This window comes from Beta vulgaris, chromosome 9 (genome assembly GCF_026745355.1).
Source record: "Beta vulgaris subsp. vulgaris cultivar EL10 chromosome 9, EL10.2, whole genome shotgun sequence".
Taxonomy (NCBI): domain Eukaryota; kingdom Viridiplantae; phylum Streptophyta; class Magnoliopsida; order Caryophyllales; family Amaranthaceae; genus Beta; species Beta vulgaris.
In genome coordinates, this window is record NC_079210.1 from 52,255,602 (window position 1) to 52,275,302 (window position 19,701).

The window sequence follows — 19,701 nt, forward strand, 5'->3', positions numbered from 1 at the left end:
CTACAGGCTAGTAGCCTTGTAGGGGTTAGCCCTTGGATTGACTTAATTTTCTAATAAAAGAAAAACATAAATTTATCAAAATACAAAGAGTAACCATTAAAAAATGCAATCTAACATACAATCAACCGTCCTAACTCCTAAGGGTCTATTCTCCCCAACTTATTTTCAGTTTAGTTTAGTTCAGCTCTAAACAATACTTTAACTCTCACATATCACTATTCATTTCAGATCATTCAGTTCAATTCAGCTCTGGACAATACTTTTACTCTCACATATCACTATTCATTTTAGTTCAATTCAGTTTAGCTATCTTATATCGAAAAAAACAGGTCCTAAGGCTATGTTTAGTTCACCTGAAATTTTCTGATCTGAACTTATCTGATCTAATCTGAACTTATTTTTTCTGATTTGATCTGATCAGATCTGAACTGATTTGATTACAAGATCTTATCTTTTAGATTTTTCTCAATATATAAGAAAAAATATAGTCATGTGGGGTCTTGTTTGATTCGTCTCAATGAGTACTTTATTAATATTCAATTATTATAATTTTTACTAATATGTAATGAAAGATATAATGATTTTTAAATATAACCATGATCTGAACTGATCTGAATTTATTTTTTCTGATATGATCTGATCTGATCTGATTAGATCTAAAATAAGCAAAAATAAGGTGAACTGAACATAGTCTAAAAGTCCCAACTTATGTGCCTCTCAAGCTTTTATCCCTAAACAACATTGTCCTATAGTCTAACTAATAAATCAGCCATGAGAGAAAGAGGCATAACCTCAAAGTTGGGAGAGAAAGGAAATAAAAATATAAGGAAAGTTTGGAATATGTGCCAGACTTCAATTATGTAAAGCTTACGACAGCAAATGGCTCGGTCACATTTGGAGGTAAGTAGATCATAGATGAGATGGGCACTTCTCCCACTTCTCTGTATTTTTATAAAAGCCTCTGATATTGCTACATTTGCAACACTTTTATTTGCTTCATTTCTTATGTATGCCTCTTAAAACTTGAAACTTTTTTATTTTCAGTACAAATTGAGCTTATCCTTTCTGGGTTTTCAAGATAAGAATCAAGCAGTGCATATCTCATCTGGGTTTTCCTTGGTAACAGTGATAAAGAGAGAAAATGTTGGAAGGAAAAGCTATGATAGAGGATACTGATATGCCTTTGAAGATGCAGATCCAAGCTATGGCTTCTGCTTCTCATTCTCTTGATTTATTTGATGTCTCTGATTGCAAATCCATTGCTGCTCACATCAAAAAGGTACAAATACCAATAAAAATACTATATTTCTTCCATTCGGAAATAAGTTAAAACGCTTCTCTCATGTTTCATCTATTTTAGAACGGAGGCATTATGTTTTTTTATTGAATTTCGTTGTAGACCTAGTTATTGAAGTTCAATGCGGTCAGGGTTGGGTCAAGATTATAGGGTTTTAACGTGTATAGACTCGTATTTTACTTGTTTCGTGTATTGCCCAATATTTAAGTTAAAGACTTCTCTCATGTTTCATCTATTTCAGAACGGAGGTATTATGTTTGTTTTTCATTCCTTTGTAGTAGACCTGGTTATTGTAGTCCAATGCGGTCAGAACTGGGTCAAGATTATAGGGTTTTGACATGTATAGACTCGTGTGTTACTTGTTTCGTGCATTGCCCACTATTTAAGTATCGGACTAGGCTATTTACTATTTTATATATTTAAATGTCATACTGGAATAGTTTAAACTAATCAAGAGTTTGTATGTCCACCATCTACAACACAGTACTTGAGGTAAAATGAGAAGTCCTTGTAATTATTTGTAACGTTAATTTTTTTCTGATTTATTTTGTACAACTTAAAATGTTGTAGGATTTTGACAAGAGATATGGAGGAGGATGGCAATGTGTGGTGGGTTCAAATTTTGGTTGTTTCTTCACTCATTCAAAAGGAACCTTCATCTACTTCACACTTGAGACACTCAAATTCCTCATCTTCAAAGGGGCTGTCTCTTCTTAACGTCAGAAAGAAACAAGGGTTTATTTGAAACAAAAAAGGGCAATTACTCTTTTCCATCATGTCATTTTCTTTCTAGGTTTTTATTGTCATCTCACTTTATTTTATGAGGCGACGAATAGAAGTTCAGTATTTTCAGTCTTGAGAGCTGATGCAAGGTTGTTTTTGGTATTTTTCCTTGCTGTGGTTTAAGACAATTATATCTGCCCAACTTTTGTATATATTAGTAGTACTAATGTACTATCCTGATGCTTTACTGCATTATCTGTCTTCATACTCTGAATCTTCATCATTATTGTTAATTACTATCTATTTGTGTCTCACTTATGATTTTTTTTTGAATTCTAGATGATAAGATAAGATTGCCATTTCCATTTAGTTGGAAGATAACCTAAGCTTCTTGGAATCTTCTATCAATTAGTTGATTGACTAAAAAGGTTAAAGATAATCCATAGATATCTATGAACATATGTTGACTAAGTTGACGCGGTAAGCATAAGTGCACAACTGCACAAGTTCAGTCGAGTTTGAATTGGAGCTAGCTCGACTCGATTTGCTATCGAATTTCACTTGATTAGGGTGTTCATATAGTTCAGAAGTTTCAGGATCTAGCTACTAAGTAGCACCAAGATGCCTGCCTGAATGTATATGGCTTCCCCAATGGATAACTATTAACACATCAGGTAGATCAAGATTGAGGGATTCTATAGACAAAGTAAAGATACAAAGAATCAAGGCATTCTTCTAATCCTTTTTCATTATTATGTTGATGCTCTTTTGGTTACTTATTACTACCTCCGGTCTTTATTAGTTTATCCGTATTTTTTTTGGGGACGTCCCTTATTAGTTTACCCATTTCTTTTGTTTCTATTTTTGGAATGAGACCACTAACTTTTCATCACACATACATTCAACGTTAATATGAAATAATAGTTTCTCTTTCTTTCTATGTCCCACAATATTATTTCTCCTAAATTTTGTGCAAAAGGAACGGTAAACTAATCAAGATCGGAAAGGGAGTATTTTATGAGGTATTGTGTTTTCTTTCTCCTCATCATAAGAACATAAAGAGATGGGTCCAATACTTGGGATTCCATCCCCTCTTAACACGGAAAGGTGTAGATGTATCAATATTCAATTATTACAAGTTGACAACATCACCATACTTTGTAGTTATTGACATGGACATGCTCAAGAGGCTAGGATATTGAATTATGATGATCACTTATTTAGTCACTATACATAAACAAATGACAATCCTTCAAAATAATATTAATCACTTGGTCCTCTCATTTTTTTAGGATCAAAATTATATGTGGCAGTTGGATCTAAAATTAGGTAGTTTTTCAGTAAATACAACTCATAAAACCTAGTAATCCAAACTTTTCAATATGTGCTTCTGAGGATTAAAATCGGCCTAATGATTATGAGATCCTCCTTCTAATCTTGTGATCGAGGTTCGATTCTCGCCCCTTTTAAGAAAGATCTGCTATATCCCCCCTTCTTGCAAGGAAATGCTTCTATTTCATCACTGTACAATAAGTCTCCAATAATGCTAATCCATGGATAAAGTGAGCCACCTAATTTTTTAAGCCTGATTTTGTGCGAGATGAGCTTCCTACCCAAACATGTATATATCCTGTGATGCAGAAGTTGATAACGCAGACATGTACATATGTGGAGGTGCACATAAATAGCCTTCATCTCACATCAAAATCATTGAGCCCAGGCTCCTAGCTAATGGTCTAACAGTGAGACAATTAACAAAAGTTGAAATGTCAGTAGTTACCTTAAGTCTAATTATTGTTTGCTTATTAAGGGTATTTAGATGTTTACAACGTTACTTTTGGTGTTAATTCTTATTATTTTGATAATGAGGAAGACCAAAACCTTATTGGATCGACACTTCTTGCAAGTCTGTATGTCCAACTAAGTTCTTCACAACATTCCTTTTGCTATTAATGATTTTTTTTAAGTAATGAGAAGGAAGACCTTATTGGATCGACACTTCGTGCAAGTGTGTCTATCCAACTTAGTAATTTAGACCTTTTGGGAGAAGAGAGAAAAAGTAAGGGAATTCCAACTTCGAAGGAGCTCCTACTGGGGTTTGATTTCACGACCTGAAGGTCAAGATCATCGCTTAACACTAGGTTAAGTGCTTGTATCCTATATATCGAACACGATATAAAACAGATGGTAATCCACCTATTTCAAAGAAAACATGTAACAAAGTCAATCACTGATATATGAAGATGGTCCAATTTTGAACTTCCAGAATCAGACAGCAATACGACATCTAGAAGTGTTTAGACAAGAAGCTTAAGGTGAGTGCATAAAAGAAAATGCTCACTACAATACACAGAACAATACAGCGTATCTAAGTGAAGAATCAGAGAATTACCAGTGTCTCGAGAAAAGAATGTTTCCGAAGGCCAATAGGAAATAAAATAGATTCGAACGAATTTCATTGAAGGCTTCAGAAGTTGCTAGATAACTGGAGTCAACAATGGCTTCTTCAGGAAATGTGCCTCTAGATTTCTGATCACAAGATCAGCCATGGCCTTGCAAGTTTCAACAGTGTCACTTCCTACATGAGACAACATGACCACATTATCAAGCTCGAATAGTTCTTGAGGAACATGTGGCTCATTCTCAAAAACGTCTAGCCCTGCACCGCCTAATCTACCTTCGAGCAGAGCAGATACAACCTCAGTTTCAACAAGATGAGCACCTCTTCCTATGTTTATGAGGATACTCTTTGGACCCAGAGCATCAATGACCCCGCGATTGATAATATGACGGGTTTCTTCAGTGAGGGAGCATGAAACAACAAGGATTTCGCAGTTAGCTGCCAAGTCAGTAACATTTTCATAGTATCTGTATTGTACATCAGTTTTCTTAGACCTGGAGCAGTAACTAACATCGCATCCAAATGCTTCCACTCTCTTTGCAATAGCATAACCAATCCTACCCAATCCCAGAATTCCTACTGATTTACCAGTGAACTGCAAAGACAGAATAGGGGAAAGGTATGAGCAAATCATAATCATATGCCAGTACAATGTCAAAGCTGAGCTATAGCGCAACTAAGAAACACTAACACGAAAAAATTTGCACAAGCAAGTGAAGCATACAAGAGTAAAAGACAATTAGCATCTCATTTATAAGGCTGGGAGTAATTATGTGAAGAAAAGATAAACCAAGACTGATTCTGCTTCTGTTTTCGGCAGATATGGTCCTGAGGCCGAAATACTGTGATCGCTTGGATAAAGCATGCATGGAGAAATCATCACTTGGTTTCATGGTACGGCTGATATTGCCATCAATAAAAACTTGTAACTCAACCAAGGTACTCCTTACTGTAGGCAACATAGTATTCAGCTTATTAATTTGAGTACCAGAATGGTCCTGAGTCCTGACAGATTCATCCCTTAAAGTCCAAAATTTATGATAGCAAAACAGTCAAAAGGAGTCGAAGAAAGGCGTGTTGGTGATCATCGAGGGCGTGAAGCTACTCGAATGGCACTTCTGAACTCGTTTTCGATAGCCAACTGTAGTGATGTAGCTAGCTGAATTTTGAAGTCCTCCGCCTGTTAATATATGTAATCCTCATCTCTCTCCTTGCACTTACCCAGATAAATTTTATCAACCCCAACACTGTAACTGGCTATTATCTCCAATACGGAGAGAGAATCGATCAACTGGAGCTCACACCATGCACTGTGTTGCTGACAACTGCGTGGATTAAGTTGGATTTTTGTTTAAGAAATTCATGGTTTGAAAAAATTCCCAGATTTTGAAGACTTAATACGCCCAAGTAAAACTACATTTTTTTTTATCCACATGAGCCACAAAGACAGTACAAAGAAGGAAAGGGAGGATTCAAACCTATGACAGTCACAACACCTCAATCTTAACCACTAAGCTAAGACATCCTTGATTGAGTAAAAAGACATTGGTAGGTCATTAATACGCCTTTTTTCTCCATTGTTCAAGAGTTAAATTAATTTTTTACAAGGAACACAAACTCATGAGTATTGGTATTTTAATCTTTACAACTGCACAAATGGACTTCTACTAAGATTCTTTTCAACATAGAATCTTTGTTATTACCTCAAGGCCCAAGGGTCTTGTAAATTTTAAAATTGACAAAAGTACCATGAAGTTAGCTAAACCTCAGAAGTACCGAGTGAAAAAACTCAGAATTACAAGTAGTTGATATATGTTCAATTTGCAATTTTATGGCACCATCCTCAGTCGAATCATTAAAAAAGATTTGTTGCCTTGAATTTTAAATATATGCCCAGTATCAAGATTTATGAATAAGTTAGCTAACAGTAACATAGAACAATCAAACAACTGGTGTCAAGAGTGGTTTGGCACTGAAGTGAGCCTCCAAATTCCCAAGAACAAGATTGGCCATGTCGGTGCGGGTCTCCACCGTTCCACTAGCAACATGAGGCAAGAGTACTACGTTATCAAGTTTAAACATCTCTTCAGGAACGTGAGGTTCATTTTCAAAGACATCAAGCCCCGCCCCAGCTATCCGGCCTTCAGCAAGCGCTTTCACCAGCTCGGGTTCATCCACATGAGGACCCCTTCCGATGTTAATCAGAACACCCTTAGGACCCAAAGCATCCATGACTTCACGGTTCACGATATGCCGTGTTTCTGCAGTTAGGGCACAAGCCACTACCAGTATGTCACAATTAGAGGCAAGTTCCACAACACTGGGATAGTAAGTGTAACTCGAATCTGACTTTTTGGTTCGAGAGAAGTAAGAAATTGGACAGTCAAATGCTTCAGCTCTCTTGGCAACTGCAGCACCAATCCTACCCAAACCAATAATTCCAACCTTTTTGCCACTAAACTGGAACGACAAAGCAAAAAGAGCAGTAAGCGGCGTGCTAAGGTCTTAACATCTTATCCAAGAAACACACAATGGATATGGGCTACCAAGGTAAAGATTGATAACAGGTATGGGCGACATGATAGGTTGATACTCAAAGCAATAACATCAGGAAATCAGTCAGAAATATCTACGATTCACATACCTAGAGATCCTGATCCAACAAGGGACAAAGACAAATCATATGCATCTCATTCCATTTCACATATTTATAATGACAAGCAAGTAGATCAATGGCAAGACAGATCAGATCATGAAGTGATTGGAATTTGTTGGTTTGTTGGACACCATTAATAAAGGTAATACATACATTAATAACAGGTCAGGACTCGTCCATGTTTCACATAAAATAGCTGCAGGTTCATGGCATGCTAAACAAGAGAGACTGGTCGAAATCTATGCTTCCTAATTTCACCATCAAATTCATCTCACAAGACCACAGCCTAAAAATCCTTTAAAGTAGCAAAAGCATTTGCTATTTCAAAAGTGTTACATCACAGCAGTGAGAGCGAAAACAGCAAAACAATAATGAAGAAACAGGTACAAAGAGAAAATAATTCAAGGACTAAATGCTATACTATCAGCAATCATATTTACGCATTATATAACCAAGGATGTCTTGGCCTAGTGGTTAAGATTGAGGTGCTGTGAACGGTCACAGGTTCGAATCCCCCCTCCCCTTCTTTGTACTTTGTACCGCCTTCGTGGCTCATATAGATCAAAAAAATATATAAGTATATATTTACGCATTATATTCACTTGCTACATAATGATCTCCCATTTCATTACCGTCCAATGACTCCAATCTAATCTAAGCAAAGATCATAAGATGAATGTTAATGTCATGAACAGCTAATATACTAATGTAAGAATCTGCAAAGCTTTTTTTTTTTATTTAGTTAGCCCAACGACCAAAAGGAAATGGCTTTAGAGGGTGCAGTTCAAACAGAGACAATTAAGACAATTAGAACACTTACAGAGTTATTTTAGTCTTTAGAAGTTCATAATCTCAAGTTTCATACACGGTAATCAATTAAAACTCCAGAGTTTCTGAATTGTAGCACATGCCAACATTTCCAATTTTCAGAATCTCAACAACAAAATCTTATTTTACTCGGAGTCTTCAATAAACTTTAGATACTCGTGTCCAGTCCTGAATGCTCCGACATGGTTATGGACACTTTTCATAATGTTTCCATCAAACACTTGTACACTAATCCTTTTCCGACACTCATACCCGAGTACAAGTAACATAACACGCCAACTGCAGATTCCATTGTGATTTGGGAAACTCAGACTTTCCCCTACTACAGAGTTTTTTTTTTTCTAATAGAACTTCCATAAATTTTGACAAAACATGATTCACTTACATCATATCACATATTGGGCTTCAAATTAACACATAAACTGTAACTTCAAAATAGCATATTAGGTTCCTTGCCTAAACTACACTCGAAACTATCAACATTGACATAAACATATAATAAACATTCATCTTGACCTAATGCAAACAGCAATTAGATGATGAAGCCAACTTCAAATTACAAAATCTCATACTACAAAGGATAATTTTTTAAGGTAAAAAGTGACCCCTTAACTTTAAAAATGGCCAAAAAGTGAGGTGTTCTTACTATAACTTTTGGAATTCGCAATTTCAAATTAGTATATTAGATTCCTTGCTTAAACTACACCACAAACAATCAACATTGTCATTAATATAAATGAACATTCCTCTTACCAAATGCAACCAGCAATTAGATGACAAACCCAACTTCAAATTACAACATCTCATATAAACGATAACTTTTTAAGATAAAAAAATGACCCCTTTAGTTTGAAAGGCGACCCCTTAACTTAAAAAAAGCCCCTTTACAGCAAAAAGTGAGGTGGTCTTACTATAACTCCACGTCTTACACAAGACTCGGGCTTTGTTCTTTTGGACCGAACTCGGAATTGAATAGAACTGAACTGAAATGAAATTGTTAAAAGGAAACTGAACTAAACTGAATTTGTCCGAACTAAATCGAATTTGTTTGAACATAACTGAATTTTCATTAATTCAGTCCAAAAGAACATAGCCTTACGAAATTCTCAATTCAAATGTGAAATCAGTTTCCTTTCTACTCAAACTACACAAAACATAATCAATTCAACGTCAACACAATCAATCAAATCAAACATCAATCAATCAATAAAATCCGAATTCAAAACATATCAAAAATCCAACAAAAAAGGGGAGAAAAACAAAAAGAAAAATTTACCCTCGTAGTCAATTGAAAATCCCCTTTCTTCCACAATCCATTTCTAACATAACGATCACACTGAGGAATCTTCCTCAAAACAGCAAGCATAAGCCCAATTGCCAAATCAGCAACATCATCAGTCAAAACATCAGGAGTATTAGTAACCCTAATTCCTCTTTCTTTGCATTTCCCCAAATCAATTTTATCAAGTCCGACGCTGAAACTAGCGACGATTTCAAGCTTGGGAAGAGCACCGATGAGGGAAGCGTCAGCGCCAGCAGAGGCGTTTCCGACGACGGCGCGAATGGAGTTAGCGTGATGAGAGAGAAATTGGGTACGGTCTGGAATGTTCCAGAAGCGGAAAAGATTGTAACGTTTGTTGAGTTCTTCTTCTAAGTAGGAATTCATTGGACATGCTAGTAGAACTCCTATGGATTCCATTTTTTTTGGGAATTTTTTGGGTGGTGTTTGTGAAATTGAGTTTGTTTGAGTTTTTACTACTAGTAGCCTAATAGCCTAGGAGTGAAGAACTAGTGGTAGCAACTTTAATGAGGTGCCATGTCATCTTATAACTTATCAAAAAGCATGAGTCATGAGCTCATGACACATTAAAAGTTTAGTTAATTTATATTTCTTCCGTTTCATAATAAGTGAAATACTTTCCTTATTTGACATAGTAAAATCAAACTCCAAATGGTAAAAAAAAGTTCACTCTTATTGCAAATATACTACGAAAAAGTAAGAAGAGACCACAACTTCAATACTTTTTCACTCTAGTTTATTATGGTTTCAACTATCTCTCAAAATTCTTTGGTAGCTTCCCACTTTCTCTATGTTTCACTTTTATGTTGAAATGGAGGAAGTATCTAATAAAAATAATATAATTATAGTTCAGTTTATCGGTAGGAAGACTAGTCATAAAATCATAATATACTCAAGCGTGTGAGTCATGACACACTATTCTTTTGGATTTGTTTTTTCGGTTTTTAAAGTTATGTTTTGTTCAATTTAGTTTAGTTTTATTATGTTTTGATCGGTTCAATTTACTTTAGCTATATTTAATCCAAAACAACTTGATTTTCATTCAGTTCCTCGATAGGACTTAGGAGGATGGTTGGTAATTAGGGTTGTGCACCGACCGAAACAGACCAGACTGAAATCGGTTTGGGCCGGAACCAAAATAACATATTTTTCCTTCTTTTTAAAAGTTGTTTTTTTCCTTCTTATTCTAATACTAATTCATGAACTATTTTAACCTTCTTTTATATTAATATTAATTTAAATACAATCTCATAATTTTAATATAAATTGGTGGAAAGTTTAATGAAATCTTTGTATAAAAATAATAAAAAAGTATTTTGTAAAAGTAATCGATTTTTCGGTCCAATCCAGACCTTAAAAATTCGATTTTACACCTGACCGGAAACAGAATTTCAAAGTTTTGAGGACCAAATTGACAACTACCGATCCGATTCCGATTCCGATATGCTTATCGGTCCAGTCCGAAAGTTCACGCCCCTCATATTAACAAATAAGAAAAACCTTCATTTTTCTTCTAATGATGGGTTAGTGATGTGCCATACAAAATCATGTATACTAGTGTGTTTCCTCCTAATTCCTAAATCTACCTAATACAAAACCCTAAAAACACACATAGCTCTCCCATACGATTTCTCTTACTCACTTTTTTTATTTTGTACTTTACGGAAGTTTAAGAAATTTTTTGACAAAATATTTGTTATTAGATTCATTTTGTGAAGAAGTACTTCATAAATTTTGAGTCAAAAACTATATTATAGCATCGAGATTGTAGAAAGGGTGTCAATGTTATTTTTTTTTTTAAGGGAATCCAACAAGAACGGGTTATATCATATCTTTCGAAGCAATAGCCAAAACATCACATGGGATATCATCCACCCATACACGCTTTGACTTACGAATCTAATGTTAACTATATATGCATGTATAATTGATAATGTAGATTGTATATGATTGTAAAGAGGTTTGGGTTCAATTCAATCTCTAATTGTCATGTCTATTAGTATCTAACTAATAGCAAGTTGTGTCGAATTTTAATTAGGTTGTTGTTGATTTTCTTAGGTGAGGTTTAGATTTAATTCGATTTTCTACTCATGGAGTCTATAATGTATTGAGTCATTCCTGTTTTAGGTGGAGTTGAGTTCAAGTTTGGCTCAGGTCAATTTGGTTTTCGATCTATATCATGTTATGTTTGAGTTGGTTATATTTAGTAATCACGAATAGCAAGTCGCAACAATTTTACGTCAAATTATCTAAAAAGTTCAATTTTTGACAGCTCCAATTGGCTCGGCCTTGCTGGTCACCAAGTTTGGTGAGTATTATGATTGCAAAGATTCCATCTAACATCTCTCGAACAAGATATATGTCAACATTCTCTATACCTAATAACATTACAATAGGCAACTAAGAGCTCAGATTACAACGTTAATCTGATATGACGATCGTACAAGTTAAGATTAAGTGAAAGTAGTAAAAGTGATTAATAACCTTTACATTTTTACTTAATACTCCCTCCGTCTTTTATTAGTTTATCCCTTTTGACTTTTGACACTATTCACATACATGACTTTGACTATCTCTTGTAATTTGTATTTAAGGAAAAATATAGTCATGTGAGATCTTGTTGGATTCGTCTCAATGTGTATTATCCAAATATCAACTTTTTGTAATTTTTGCTTATCGAAAATTAGAGATATTAAGGTTCAAATTAGTATCTCGACAAATGTGCCCCAAAGAAAGGGGTAAACTAATAGAGGACGGAGGGAGTAATTAACCATTAAACCATTTTGGTTTAGTCAAATTGTCTAACTTAAGACTTGTTACATTACAATATATTCAACCCCCTTCCACAAGTTAATGCAATACACTTAAAAATAAAATAATATATGTTTTATTAAAAGAAATTAACATATACAATGCACTTAAAATACATAATTTATTTCCAAAAAAACACGACGATAACATTACAAAACAGCTAGCTAGCATCATAATTTGGTGCACCTAATTATTGTTCCTTGTGTAAATAAACAATTTTTTTAGCATGATGACCGTTGAATATATATGTTTTAAGTATCCAAAAAAACTAATTAACCAAATCCAAAGATTCTCATTATCCTTAAAAAGACATTAACTTTACCCCTTTTCACCCAAAAATATACTCAAATCATAACATAATTATTGATAATCTCCTTATCATGACAACTTGTATTAACTCTTTCTCTTAAAACATGCACCCCACGTTCTTACAATCCTTTCATTTCAAAAATAGTAAATAATCACAAAACAATCATCCCACTAATTATTTGGCAACATGAACTAAACTTCAATTTTCTTTTCTCCTTTAACATTTTTTTTTTTTGTTCAACAAGAAGAAAAAAAAAAGTCAAATAAGGTTATATCTCTGTTCAGTCTTCACAATCTTTTTTTTCCTCTATCCCCTCTCCTTAATCTTAATATGACACAAAAACAATCCTAAGAAAAACAACTTTGCCTTAGAAAGAATTTGTTCCTACATAGTTATGCAAAAATTGTTGTTCTAAGTTGAAGCATATATATACATATTGTAAGAAAAAAAAGAATGGTAAGAGCGTTGGAACAAGAACAGGAAAATAACAAGGCGAGGGTGTGCCACATTCGTGGATTGAATAGAGAGGGTAGTGGAACCAACAATGGCATGAGGCGCGGCCATTCGCAAAGTATGATCCTCGAAAGCACGAGTTCAGAGGAGATGGTAGAGGATCCTAGGAGCACAAAAAGTTATGCTTCTAAGATGGAACAACAACCTTTGCCTAAGCAAAAGATTGGTGCAACATTGGATAAGGATCAAGGTCTAGGTCCGCGCTCAAGATTGGCACCCAATGCTGGAGCTGATAGAGATACCCTTTACAAAGGCAATACCATATAACCATATAACCATATCTCCTTTAACTATGTCCCAGTTGTTTCCGTGCTTCATAGATTTTGAATTCGTTCATTATTAGTACCTACCATACCTTATTGATTATGTTTTTTGTTCATGATTTTTAGATATGGATATGATGAAGGAAAAGTTTGCTAAGTTGCTCCTAGGAGAAGATATGTCTGGTGGTGGAAAGGGTGTATCTTCTGCTTTGGCTTTGTCAAATGCCGTCACAAATTTAGCAGGTAACTAACTTATTACATCGATTGTAGGATTGAAACAATGAAACACGATGAAGGTAGAACTAGAGTTTTAATTGTTGATGATGATCTGCATTAGGGAATGGTTAAAACATTGATACATAATCATCAATTAATCTAAAGATAGTACTTTGTGCAATATGATGCAGCATCTGTGTTTGGAGAACAGAGGAAATTAGAACCAATGGCTCCAGAAAACAGGGCAAGATGGAAGAAGGAAATTGATTGGCTTCTATCTGTTACGGATCATATTGTTGAATTTGTTCCTTCTCAACAAAAATCCGCGAATGGAACTAGTATGGAGGCAAGAATTTTGATTTGAATCACTATCATTTTTGTCAAATTTGTTCATACTTCAACCCAAAGAAAATAAAATCATGTTTTTGTGTGTTTTAGATCATGACAACGAAACAAAGAACGGATCTTCAAATGAACATCCCTGCTCTCAAAAAGCTTGATGCCATGCTAATGGTAAGCATTGAAAAGATCAAGTTCATATTATCAGTTTGTTTGTTGTATGTGTGTACATATATATATAGCAGGATTTTAATTGGTTATATTACTGATACATATAGGATTGCCTAGACAATTTCAAGGATCAAAATGAATTCTATTATGTGGCTAAAGATGCTGATGAATCAGAAAAGGGATCAAAGAGAGAGGACAAATGGTGGCTACCTACAGTTAAAGTTCCTGCAAACGGTCTATCAGAAGTCACGAAGAAATGGCTTCAGTTTCAGAAGGATTCTGTCAACCAAGTGCTCAAGGCCGCAATGGCTATAAATGCACAAGTCTTGTCAGAAATGGAAATCCCTGAAAACTACATCGAAGCCTTGCCAAAGGTACTCATTACCTAACAACATTGTTATTATTTGTAATAGTTTTACAGACAATTTGGTGTCTGGTAATAAATTGTGGTAATGGTAATGAACTTCCATGTAATTTTGCAAAACGAATGCCCACATACACTGGCATGAAACTTTATTTGCGAAATTGCATAATAGTTCATTGTCATTACCATCAATAAGAACTGCCTACTAAACTAACTGAGCATTAAGGTTTGCAAGGTGATTTTTGCTGATATATATGACATGTATTCTTGGTAGAACGGACGAGCTAGCCTTGGAGATGTAATTTACAAAAGCATAACAGTTGAATATTTCGATCCTGAGCAATTTTTTACAACAATGGACTTATCATCAGAGCACAAGATTCTTGACCTTAAAAACAGAATTGAGGCTTCAGTAGTGATTTGGAGGCGAAAGATGACCAACAAAGATGCCAAGTCTCCTTGGGGTTCAGCCGTTAGTATAGAGAAGAGAGAACTATTTGAAGAAAGAGCAGAGACCATTTTACTAATCATCAAGCAGCGTTTTCCTGGAATCTCTCAATCCCAACTCGATATCAGCAAGATACAATTCAACAAGGTAATATTATTCCTGAAACTTGTGTTTTTATAGTGAAAAGAACAAGGCCTCAATCTTAATTAGCTCTAAAAGTTGCTCAAAACAACAAACCTAAAGCAGGTGTTTGTGTTATGGCATTGCAGGATGTGGGTCATGCACTACTAGAGAGCTACTCAAGAATCCTAGAAAGTTTAGCACACACAGTGTTATCGCGCATTGAGGATGTTCTATACGCGGATTCTCTTGTACAAAATCCATCTCTTGCGCAAAAAAAGAGGAACCCCTTGACAGATATCAAGATCACTTCAACAAAGTTCCCAAATGCAGATGAAGAGATAGAGAGGCTAAATGCAGTAGGAACACCTCCATCAATGACACTCTCGGACTTCATGGGATGGACTATGGATAATGGTGAAGCAGATTTAAAAGCAAAGGAGGGATCAGGAAACGAAGATTCCTTTGATTTAAAAGCAAAACTTGCAAACATTGCGATTCCTAAGAAGATATCCTATCTAGAGAATTTGGGTGGTTTAAGAAGTCCAACATCGCGCCATTGACAAGATGTTAAGTTGTAGAGAGACAGAGAAAAGCACTTCTTAAAACAGCAGAAATCGCGGTGTAGAGAGATATATGCTAAAACCCAGTTGTAAGTTGTAACTCATTAAAAGTTCCCTTACAGTTTAGTTATTCACTTCCCTTGTTTTGACAGTTGGGGAAGCTAATGTATGCATTGGGTTTGAAGCAAAAAACTGTTCTGCTTTCATCAGCATATACTAATTGTCTTTGTAGACTTTTAGCTAAATCAGATGTTAAGTTGTTGATCATAACTTCATTTGTCATTAAAAAGAGGTGAAAATTCTTCGAATAAATTTAAGAAGAATAGAGATGAGATGCTGTTAAAATTGTACATTCAATTGAAGATGATTTCCAGTTTTACAACAATGTAATAGTAGAAGAGAATAAGATACTTAGATCTTTCCACGAGGTCCGAGCTTAGGAGGTTGTTGTGGACCTCTAGTGATGGGTAGAACATCGGAAGGAGCGTTGGCACTAACGTATGTGAGCAAAGAACCACCTCCCAATATCAAAAACTTGAGCAATAATCCTCTCTTAGTGAATGGAGCTGCAAATGTTTCAAAGAATTTGCTCTGCAATTGGATCCAAAAGTCATTTAGACAAAGTCTAATTCTGTCCTTTCTACTGCTAGTTTACAGGAAAAACTATTCTACCAAAGCATAGTGAAGTATACTTTTGAGCAAATGAATAGACTAACATAAACAAGAAATTAGATATGGTATTATTCATCAGTTTCGTTTTAAATGCAACAAAAGGGTATTATTTGTGAGATACAAAATATTCATTTGTTGCATTTAAATTGAAATGAAAGAAGTATTGTTTTGAAACAGAAATAATAAACTAAGTTCTATGGAATGAATTGGTTATATCCCTTGGAGAATGGAGGTAAATACTATATACTGTATCATATAAGGATGAAGAAGTTAGCAAGAAATAGGAATTATTACTCTATCCGTTTGGTTTTAAATACAACAAAGGAGCATTATTTGTGAGATATAAAATATTCATTTGTTGCATTTAAAACGAAACAAAGGAACTATGATTTAAGTCTTCAAACCCCCCTATTTCCCCTTTGTTTCCAAAATTAGGAACGAAATTTGTTCCTAATAGTTAGGAATCGGGAATCTCTCATGTACCTAGTTATCATACTCAAGAATATATTACTCCCTCCGTCTCATAATATGGTGCTTGTTTCTTTTTTACACGGCCTCCAAAACGTAACTTTGACTTTTAATATCATCAATTCCGTGTTAATAAAAAATATAAAAAGTTGATATTATGAAACTACACATTGGGACGAATCTAACAAGATCCCACATGAATATGTTTTTTTAATATATACAAATGAGAATATTCGGTCAAAGATTTTAAAGTTTGACCCACCAAAAATGAAGTAGGCACTATATTATGAGACGGAGGGAGTATGATTTTACTAGAGGGAAACAAAATTTGTTGACAAAATTTCCATTTCTATCATCTTCCTATATCACTTGATTAAAGTAATGATATGATAAGAAATTCAATCATAAATCACCTAACTAAGATATATTTGTTCAAATTTGTGTGTTGGTAGACGTGCAAAGAGCAAATGATAAAACTAAAAAAACCGGAGGAAGTATAAATTTCTATCTATCCCAACAACCTAAAATCACCATTAAATTAGAACTTGTAACTTAAGCACTAAATGTGTAAAATATGAAACAAATTGAGAAAAACAATGAACTAAAAATAAACCTGAAGAGAGTTGTATGGTGAAGGAGCATCTGATCCATAGACATCCCATTGACCAGTGGTGTTTGCTATGTCATCCAAATCAAAGTAAACACTCTTATCACCATACTTAGCAACCACTGCACCACACCTGCTAACATAAACAATAATTAAACTAATTACTAAAAGGGCTCATTTATTATCGTTTTTTGTTTCCATTTTTCAGTTTTTCGGAAAATCAAAAACAAAAATATGGAAACCAGAAAAAGTAGTTTTCAGATTTTTGTTGTTAGTTTTCAAACTTGACATGTTTGGTATAAGTATGACTAATTTTAAGTTTATTATACCCTTTTATCATATTACTCTTACATTCATAAAACCAAAAACTGAAAACTGACGGTGATGCTGAACAGGTCCATATAATGATAACTATTCATCAAATACCAACTCCTTTCAAATTTACTTGTTAACGTGTGTACGTTAAATTACACTATCAACGTGACTACTAATTCCGGATGAACGAATTATTTTTATCTACCATGTAAGTTTAGTATGTACCTAGACTTGTTGAGTTTGAAACTCTGGTTAGCAGGCCTAATGTGGAGCTTAGTACCGGTGATGGAACTTCCAGCAAGGCCCTTAATGGTGGTGGGCTGAACAGCAGCCAAGGTTGCTAGTGAAGCCATTAATTTGGATGTTTTTGTTCCAAGCAAAGATTTTCTTTTTTTTTTACTCTTTGTTTACAATCACTTGGCAAATTAGTATATAGCCAATGTTTGAGGTTTTGTGGAATAGAATGAATCTAAGTTGCTTACGTGGCATTGTTAGACTTGCTGAGATAGATATGAACTAATAACTCCTACCAATGTTTGACACTTGGATTTTGAGGTGGATAAGGCTATCTCTTTTGATTCTCTACCTTTGCATTTTTCTTTTTCCTTTTTGTTCCTTTCCATTTAGTTTTTTTTTGGGTTTTCTACATAGTGACTTGTGTTTTTCGAAATTTTACATTGTACCTGACCTTTTTGAACTCTATATATTGTATCCCAAAACTCTCTAAACGTCACACATAATACCCTTACTAATAAAAATTCCTACTCTAAATCTCATTGGTCTTTAATTTATCGGATTATATCCCAAACCTTAGTAATTTAACAAGGCAATAAAATCCTACTCTAGGCCCACAGGGTAAGAAAGTCCCATAATCTACTGTTTATATCGTGTATAAGGGTCTTATGTATAACGTTAATAAATCTTAGGGGTACAATGTAGAAATTTCAAAAACATCGGGTACAACATAGAATTTCGTAAAACACAAGGGTACTGTGTAGAAAAAACCCTTTTTTCATGCTTTGATATATAGTAGAGGTGATCATGGGTCGAGTTGAGCCGCGTCTAAAAAAATTGCCTATTGATTGGGCCGGGTCAAAAATTTGTGCCCAAAGCCTGCTATTTCTGATCAAAATGAGCGTGTTTTTCGGATCAAAATCAGGCCGGACCAAAAAATAAAATAAAAGGTCATTTTTGGCTTGCCCAAAGCAAAAAAAATCGGACCAGACCGAGACCGACCGCGGGCCAAAAAATTAAGCCTAAGACCCGCCTAAAAAGCAACTCGGGCCAAAATGATCAGCTTTAATATATAGTTATAGATTTGTCATTGATAATGTTTCAAGCAAACATATGATTTCTCAAAAATATTAATTAATTTTGGAAATATTTGAATGGCATTAATATTAAATAATGTAAACTCAATTTTGACATTTTTTCAATTTTAAAATACTACATCCGTCTTTTATTAGTTTACCCACTTTGACTTATAACACTATTTATCTTTATTAGTTTGACCATCATTTGTACTTTATATATAAGGTAAATATAATTATGTGTGATATTGTTTGATTCGTCTCAATATGTAGTTTTGAAATATTAAATTTTTATAATTTTTACAAATACATAATGTTGAATTACTATTTGGTTCAATAAAACGATTTGAACTTTGCCTAAAATAAAGGATGTTGGGCTTATGAATAGAAACGTCAAGTGAAGTTTGGTTTTTCATTTGGACATTGAGATCATCATTATTAAAACTCGGACCAAACATTTAAATGGGCCGGCCATTTTCATTCCATCATCGAGTGATGTCAACAAAGTTTTTCATGACCATCAAAACTCAAAATCAATCTTCACATTTGTAGATAAATGCCTTTGAACTAAAAATGTAATTAGTAATTAGAAAGAATATATTGGCCTATTAATTAAGATTGATGTGCTGTGAATGATAGATTACATATTCGAATCCCCCTTTCTTTATACTTATCAAGCTTTTGTGGTTCATATGGATCATATCAGCGCATTATTTTTCAAACCGTGTTAGTAGGAAGAAAATAAATCATTTTATTCATATCTATATTCATACAAAACATTGTACATTTTTCCTTCAAACCCATTAAACAAACACATGATATAATTTCTAATTTAAATTTTTATAACATAAGCAATAAGAAGGTAATGGGCAGGTTAATGAATTTCTACGGTGCTGAGTTAAGAGGGGAGGAGAACCACATGACGGGTTACATTTTGTCCAAGCTTTTTAATAATAATAGTACTTGTCCAATCTAAGACTTTGTTCTTTTGGAATGAACTAAACTG

The 19,701-nt window shown here is 34.3% G+C and overlaps 5 protein-coding genes and 1 pseudogene across 8 annotated transcripts in view; 3 read left to right on the forward strand and 3 right to left on the reverse strand.

Moving 5' to 3' along the window:
- Window positions 1-750: 750 nt before the first annotated feature.
- Window positions 751-2,334, forward strand: LOC109136148 (dynein light chain 1, cytoplasmic). Of its 3 annotated transcripts, none has more exons than XM_019252089.3 (3): window positions 751-900; window positions 1,127-1,279; window positions 1,868-2,334. In XM_019252089.3, the coding sequence occupies exons 2-3, from the start codon at window positions 1,142-1,144 to the stop codon at window positions 2,012-2,014; spliced, it is 285 nt and encodes a 94-aa protein (XP_019107634.1). In that variant the 5' UTR covers window positions 751-900; window positions 1,127-1,141; the 3' UTR covers window positions 2,015-2,334. The 3 variants fall into 3 exon arrangements, with proteins under 3 accessions (XP_019107634.1, XP_048491711.1, XP_019107635.1); XM_048635754.2 differs by having other exon boundaries at window positions 815-900; window positions 1,045-1,279; XM_019252090.3 differs by lacking the exon at window positions 751-900 and having other exon boundaries at window positions 972-1,279.
- A 1,901-nt stretch (window positions 2,335-4,235) lies between these two features.
- Window positions 4,236-5,999, reverse strand: LOC130589409 (glyoxylate/hydroxypyruvate/pyruvate reductase 2KGR-like; annotated as a pseudogene).
- Window positions 6,000-6,268: 269 nt separating this feature from the next.
- Window positions 6,269-9,694, reverse strand: LOC104904687 (hydroxyphenylpyruvate reductase). Its single transcript, XM_010693036.4, has 2 exons — window positions 9,182-9,694; window positions 6,269-6,881 (listed from the first exon to the last, which is right to left on the reverse strand). Exons 1-2 carry the CDS (start codon window positions 9,602-9,604, stop codon window positions 6,363-6,365), a joined length of 942 nt encoding a protein of 313 aa, XP_010691338.2. The 5' UTR covers window positions 9,605-9,694; the 3' UTR covers window positions 6,269-6,362.
- Window positions 9,159-19,701, forward strand: part of LOC104904691 (protein CURVATURE THYLAKOID 1C, chloroplastic) — a 60,961-nt gene continuing 50,418 nt past the window's right edge. Inside the window, exon 1 of the mRNA XM_057391681.1 lies at window positions 9,159-9,169. The gene's annotated coding sequence lies outside the window, so the exon portion shown is untranslated. The remainder of the gene's footprint in view (window positions 9,170-19,701) is intronic.
- LOC104905045 (rop guanine nucleotide exchange factor 12) lies at window positions 12,673-15,554 on the forward strand. Its single transcript, XM_057391683.1, has 7 exons — window positions 12,673-13,092; window positions 13,229-13,345; window positions 13,510-13,664; window positions 13,757-13,831; window positions 13,936-14,202; window positions 14,467-14,787; window positions 14,910-15,554. Exons 1-7 carry the CDS (start codon window positions 12,780-12,782, stop codon window positions 15,321-15,323), a joined length of 1,662 nt encoding a protein of 553 aa, XP_057247666.1. The 5' UTR covers window positions 12,673-12,779; the 3' UTR covers window positions 15,324-15,554.
- On the reverse strand, window positions 15,653-17,807 carry LOC104904686 (photosystem I reaction center subunit VI, chloroplastic). 2 transcript variants are annotated; one of them, XM_048635752.2, is made up of 3 exons: window positions 17,611-17,807; window positions 17,077-17,206; window positions 15,653-15,914 (listed from the first exon to the last, which is right to left on the reverse strand). In XM_048635752.2, the coding sequence occupies exons 1-3, from the start codon at window positions 17,736-17,738 to the stop codon at window positions 15,735-15,737; spliced, it is 438 nt and encodes a 145-aa protein (XP_048491709.1). In that variant the 5' UTR covers window positions 17,739-17,807; the 3' UTR covers window positions 15,653-15,734. The 2 variants fall into 2 exon arrangements, with proteins under 2 accessions (XP_048491709.1, XP_010691337.1); XM_010693035.4 differs by having other exon boundaries at window positions 17,077-17,203; window positions 17,611-17,805.

Coding starts and splice junctions, on each gene's coding strand:
- LOC109136148 (XM_019252089.3), top strand. CDS start 1,142: ATGTTGGAAGGAAAAGCTATGATAGAGGATACTGATATGCCTTTGAAG. Junction 1,280..1,867: donor TTGCTGCTCACATCAAAAAG/GTACAAATACCA, acceptor AAAATGTTGTAG/GATTTTGACAAGAGATATGG.
- LOC104904687 (XM_010693036.4), bottom strand. CDS start 9,604: ATGGAATCCATAGGAGTTCTACTAGCATGTCCAATGAATTCCTACTTA. Junction 6,882..9,181: donor ATTTTCAATTGACTACGAGG/GTAAATTTTTCT, acceptor TTGTCGTTCCAG/TTTAGTGGCAAAAAGGTTGG.
- LOC104905045 (XM_057391683.1), top strand. CDS start 12,780: ATGGTAAGAGCGTTGGAACAAGAACAGGAAAATAACAAGGCGAGGGTG. Junction 13,665..13,756: donor CGAATGGAACTAGTATGGAG/GCAAGAATTTTG, acceptor TGTGTGTTTTAG/ATCATGACAACGAAACAAAG. Junction 14,788..14,909: donor GCAAGATACAATTCAACAAG/GTAATATTATTC, acceptor ATGGCATTGCAG/GATGTGGGTCATGCACTACT.
- LOC104904686 (XM_048635752.2), bottom strand. CDS start 17,738: ATGGCTTCACTAGCAACCTTGGCTGCTGTTCAGCCCACCACCATTAAG. Junction 17,207..17,610: donor TTCAAACTCAACAAGTCTAG/GTACATACTAAA, acceptor TGTTTATGTTAG/CAGGTGTGGTGCAGTGGTTG. Junction 15,915..17,076: donor CACCATACAACTCTCTTCAG/GTTTATTTTTAG, acceptor ATCCAATTGCAG/AGCAAATTCTTTGAAACATT.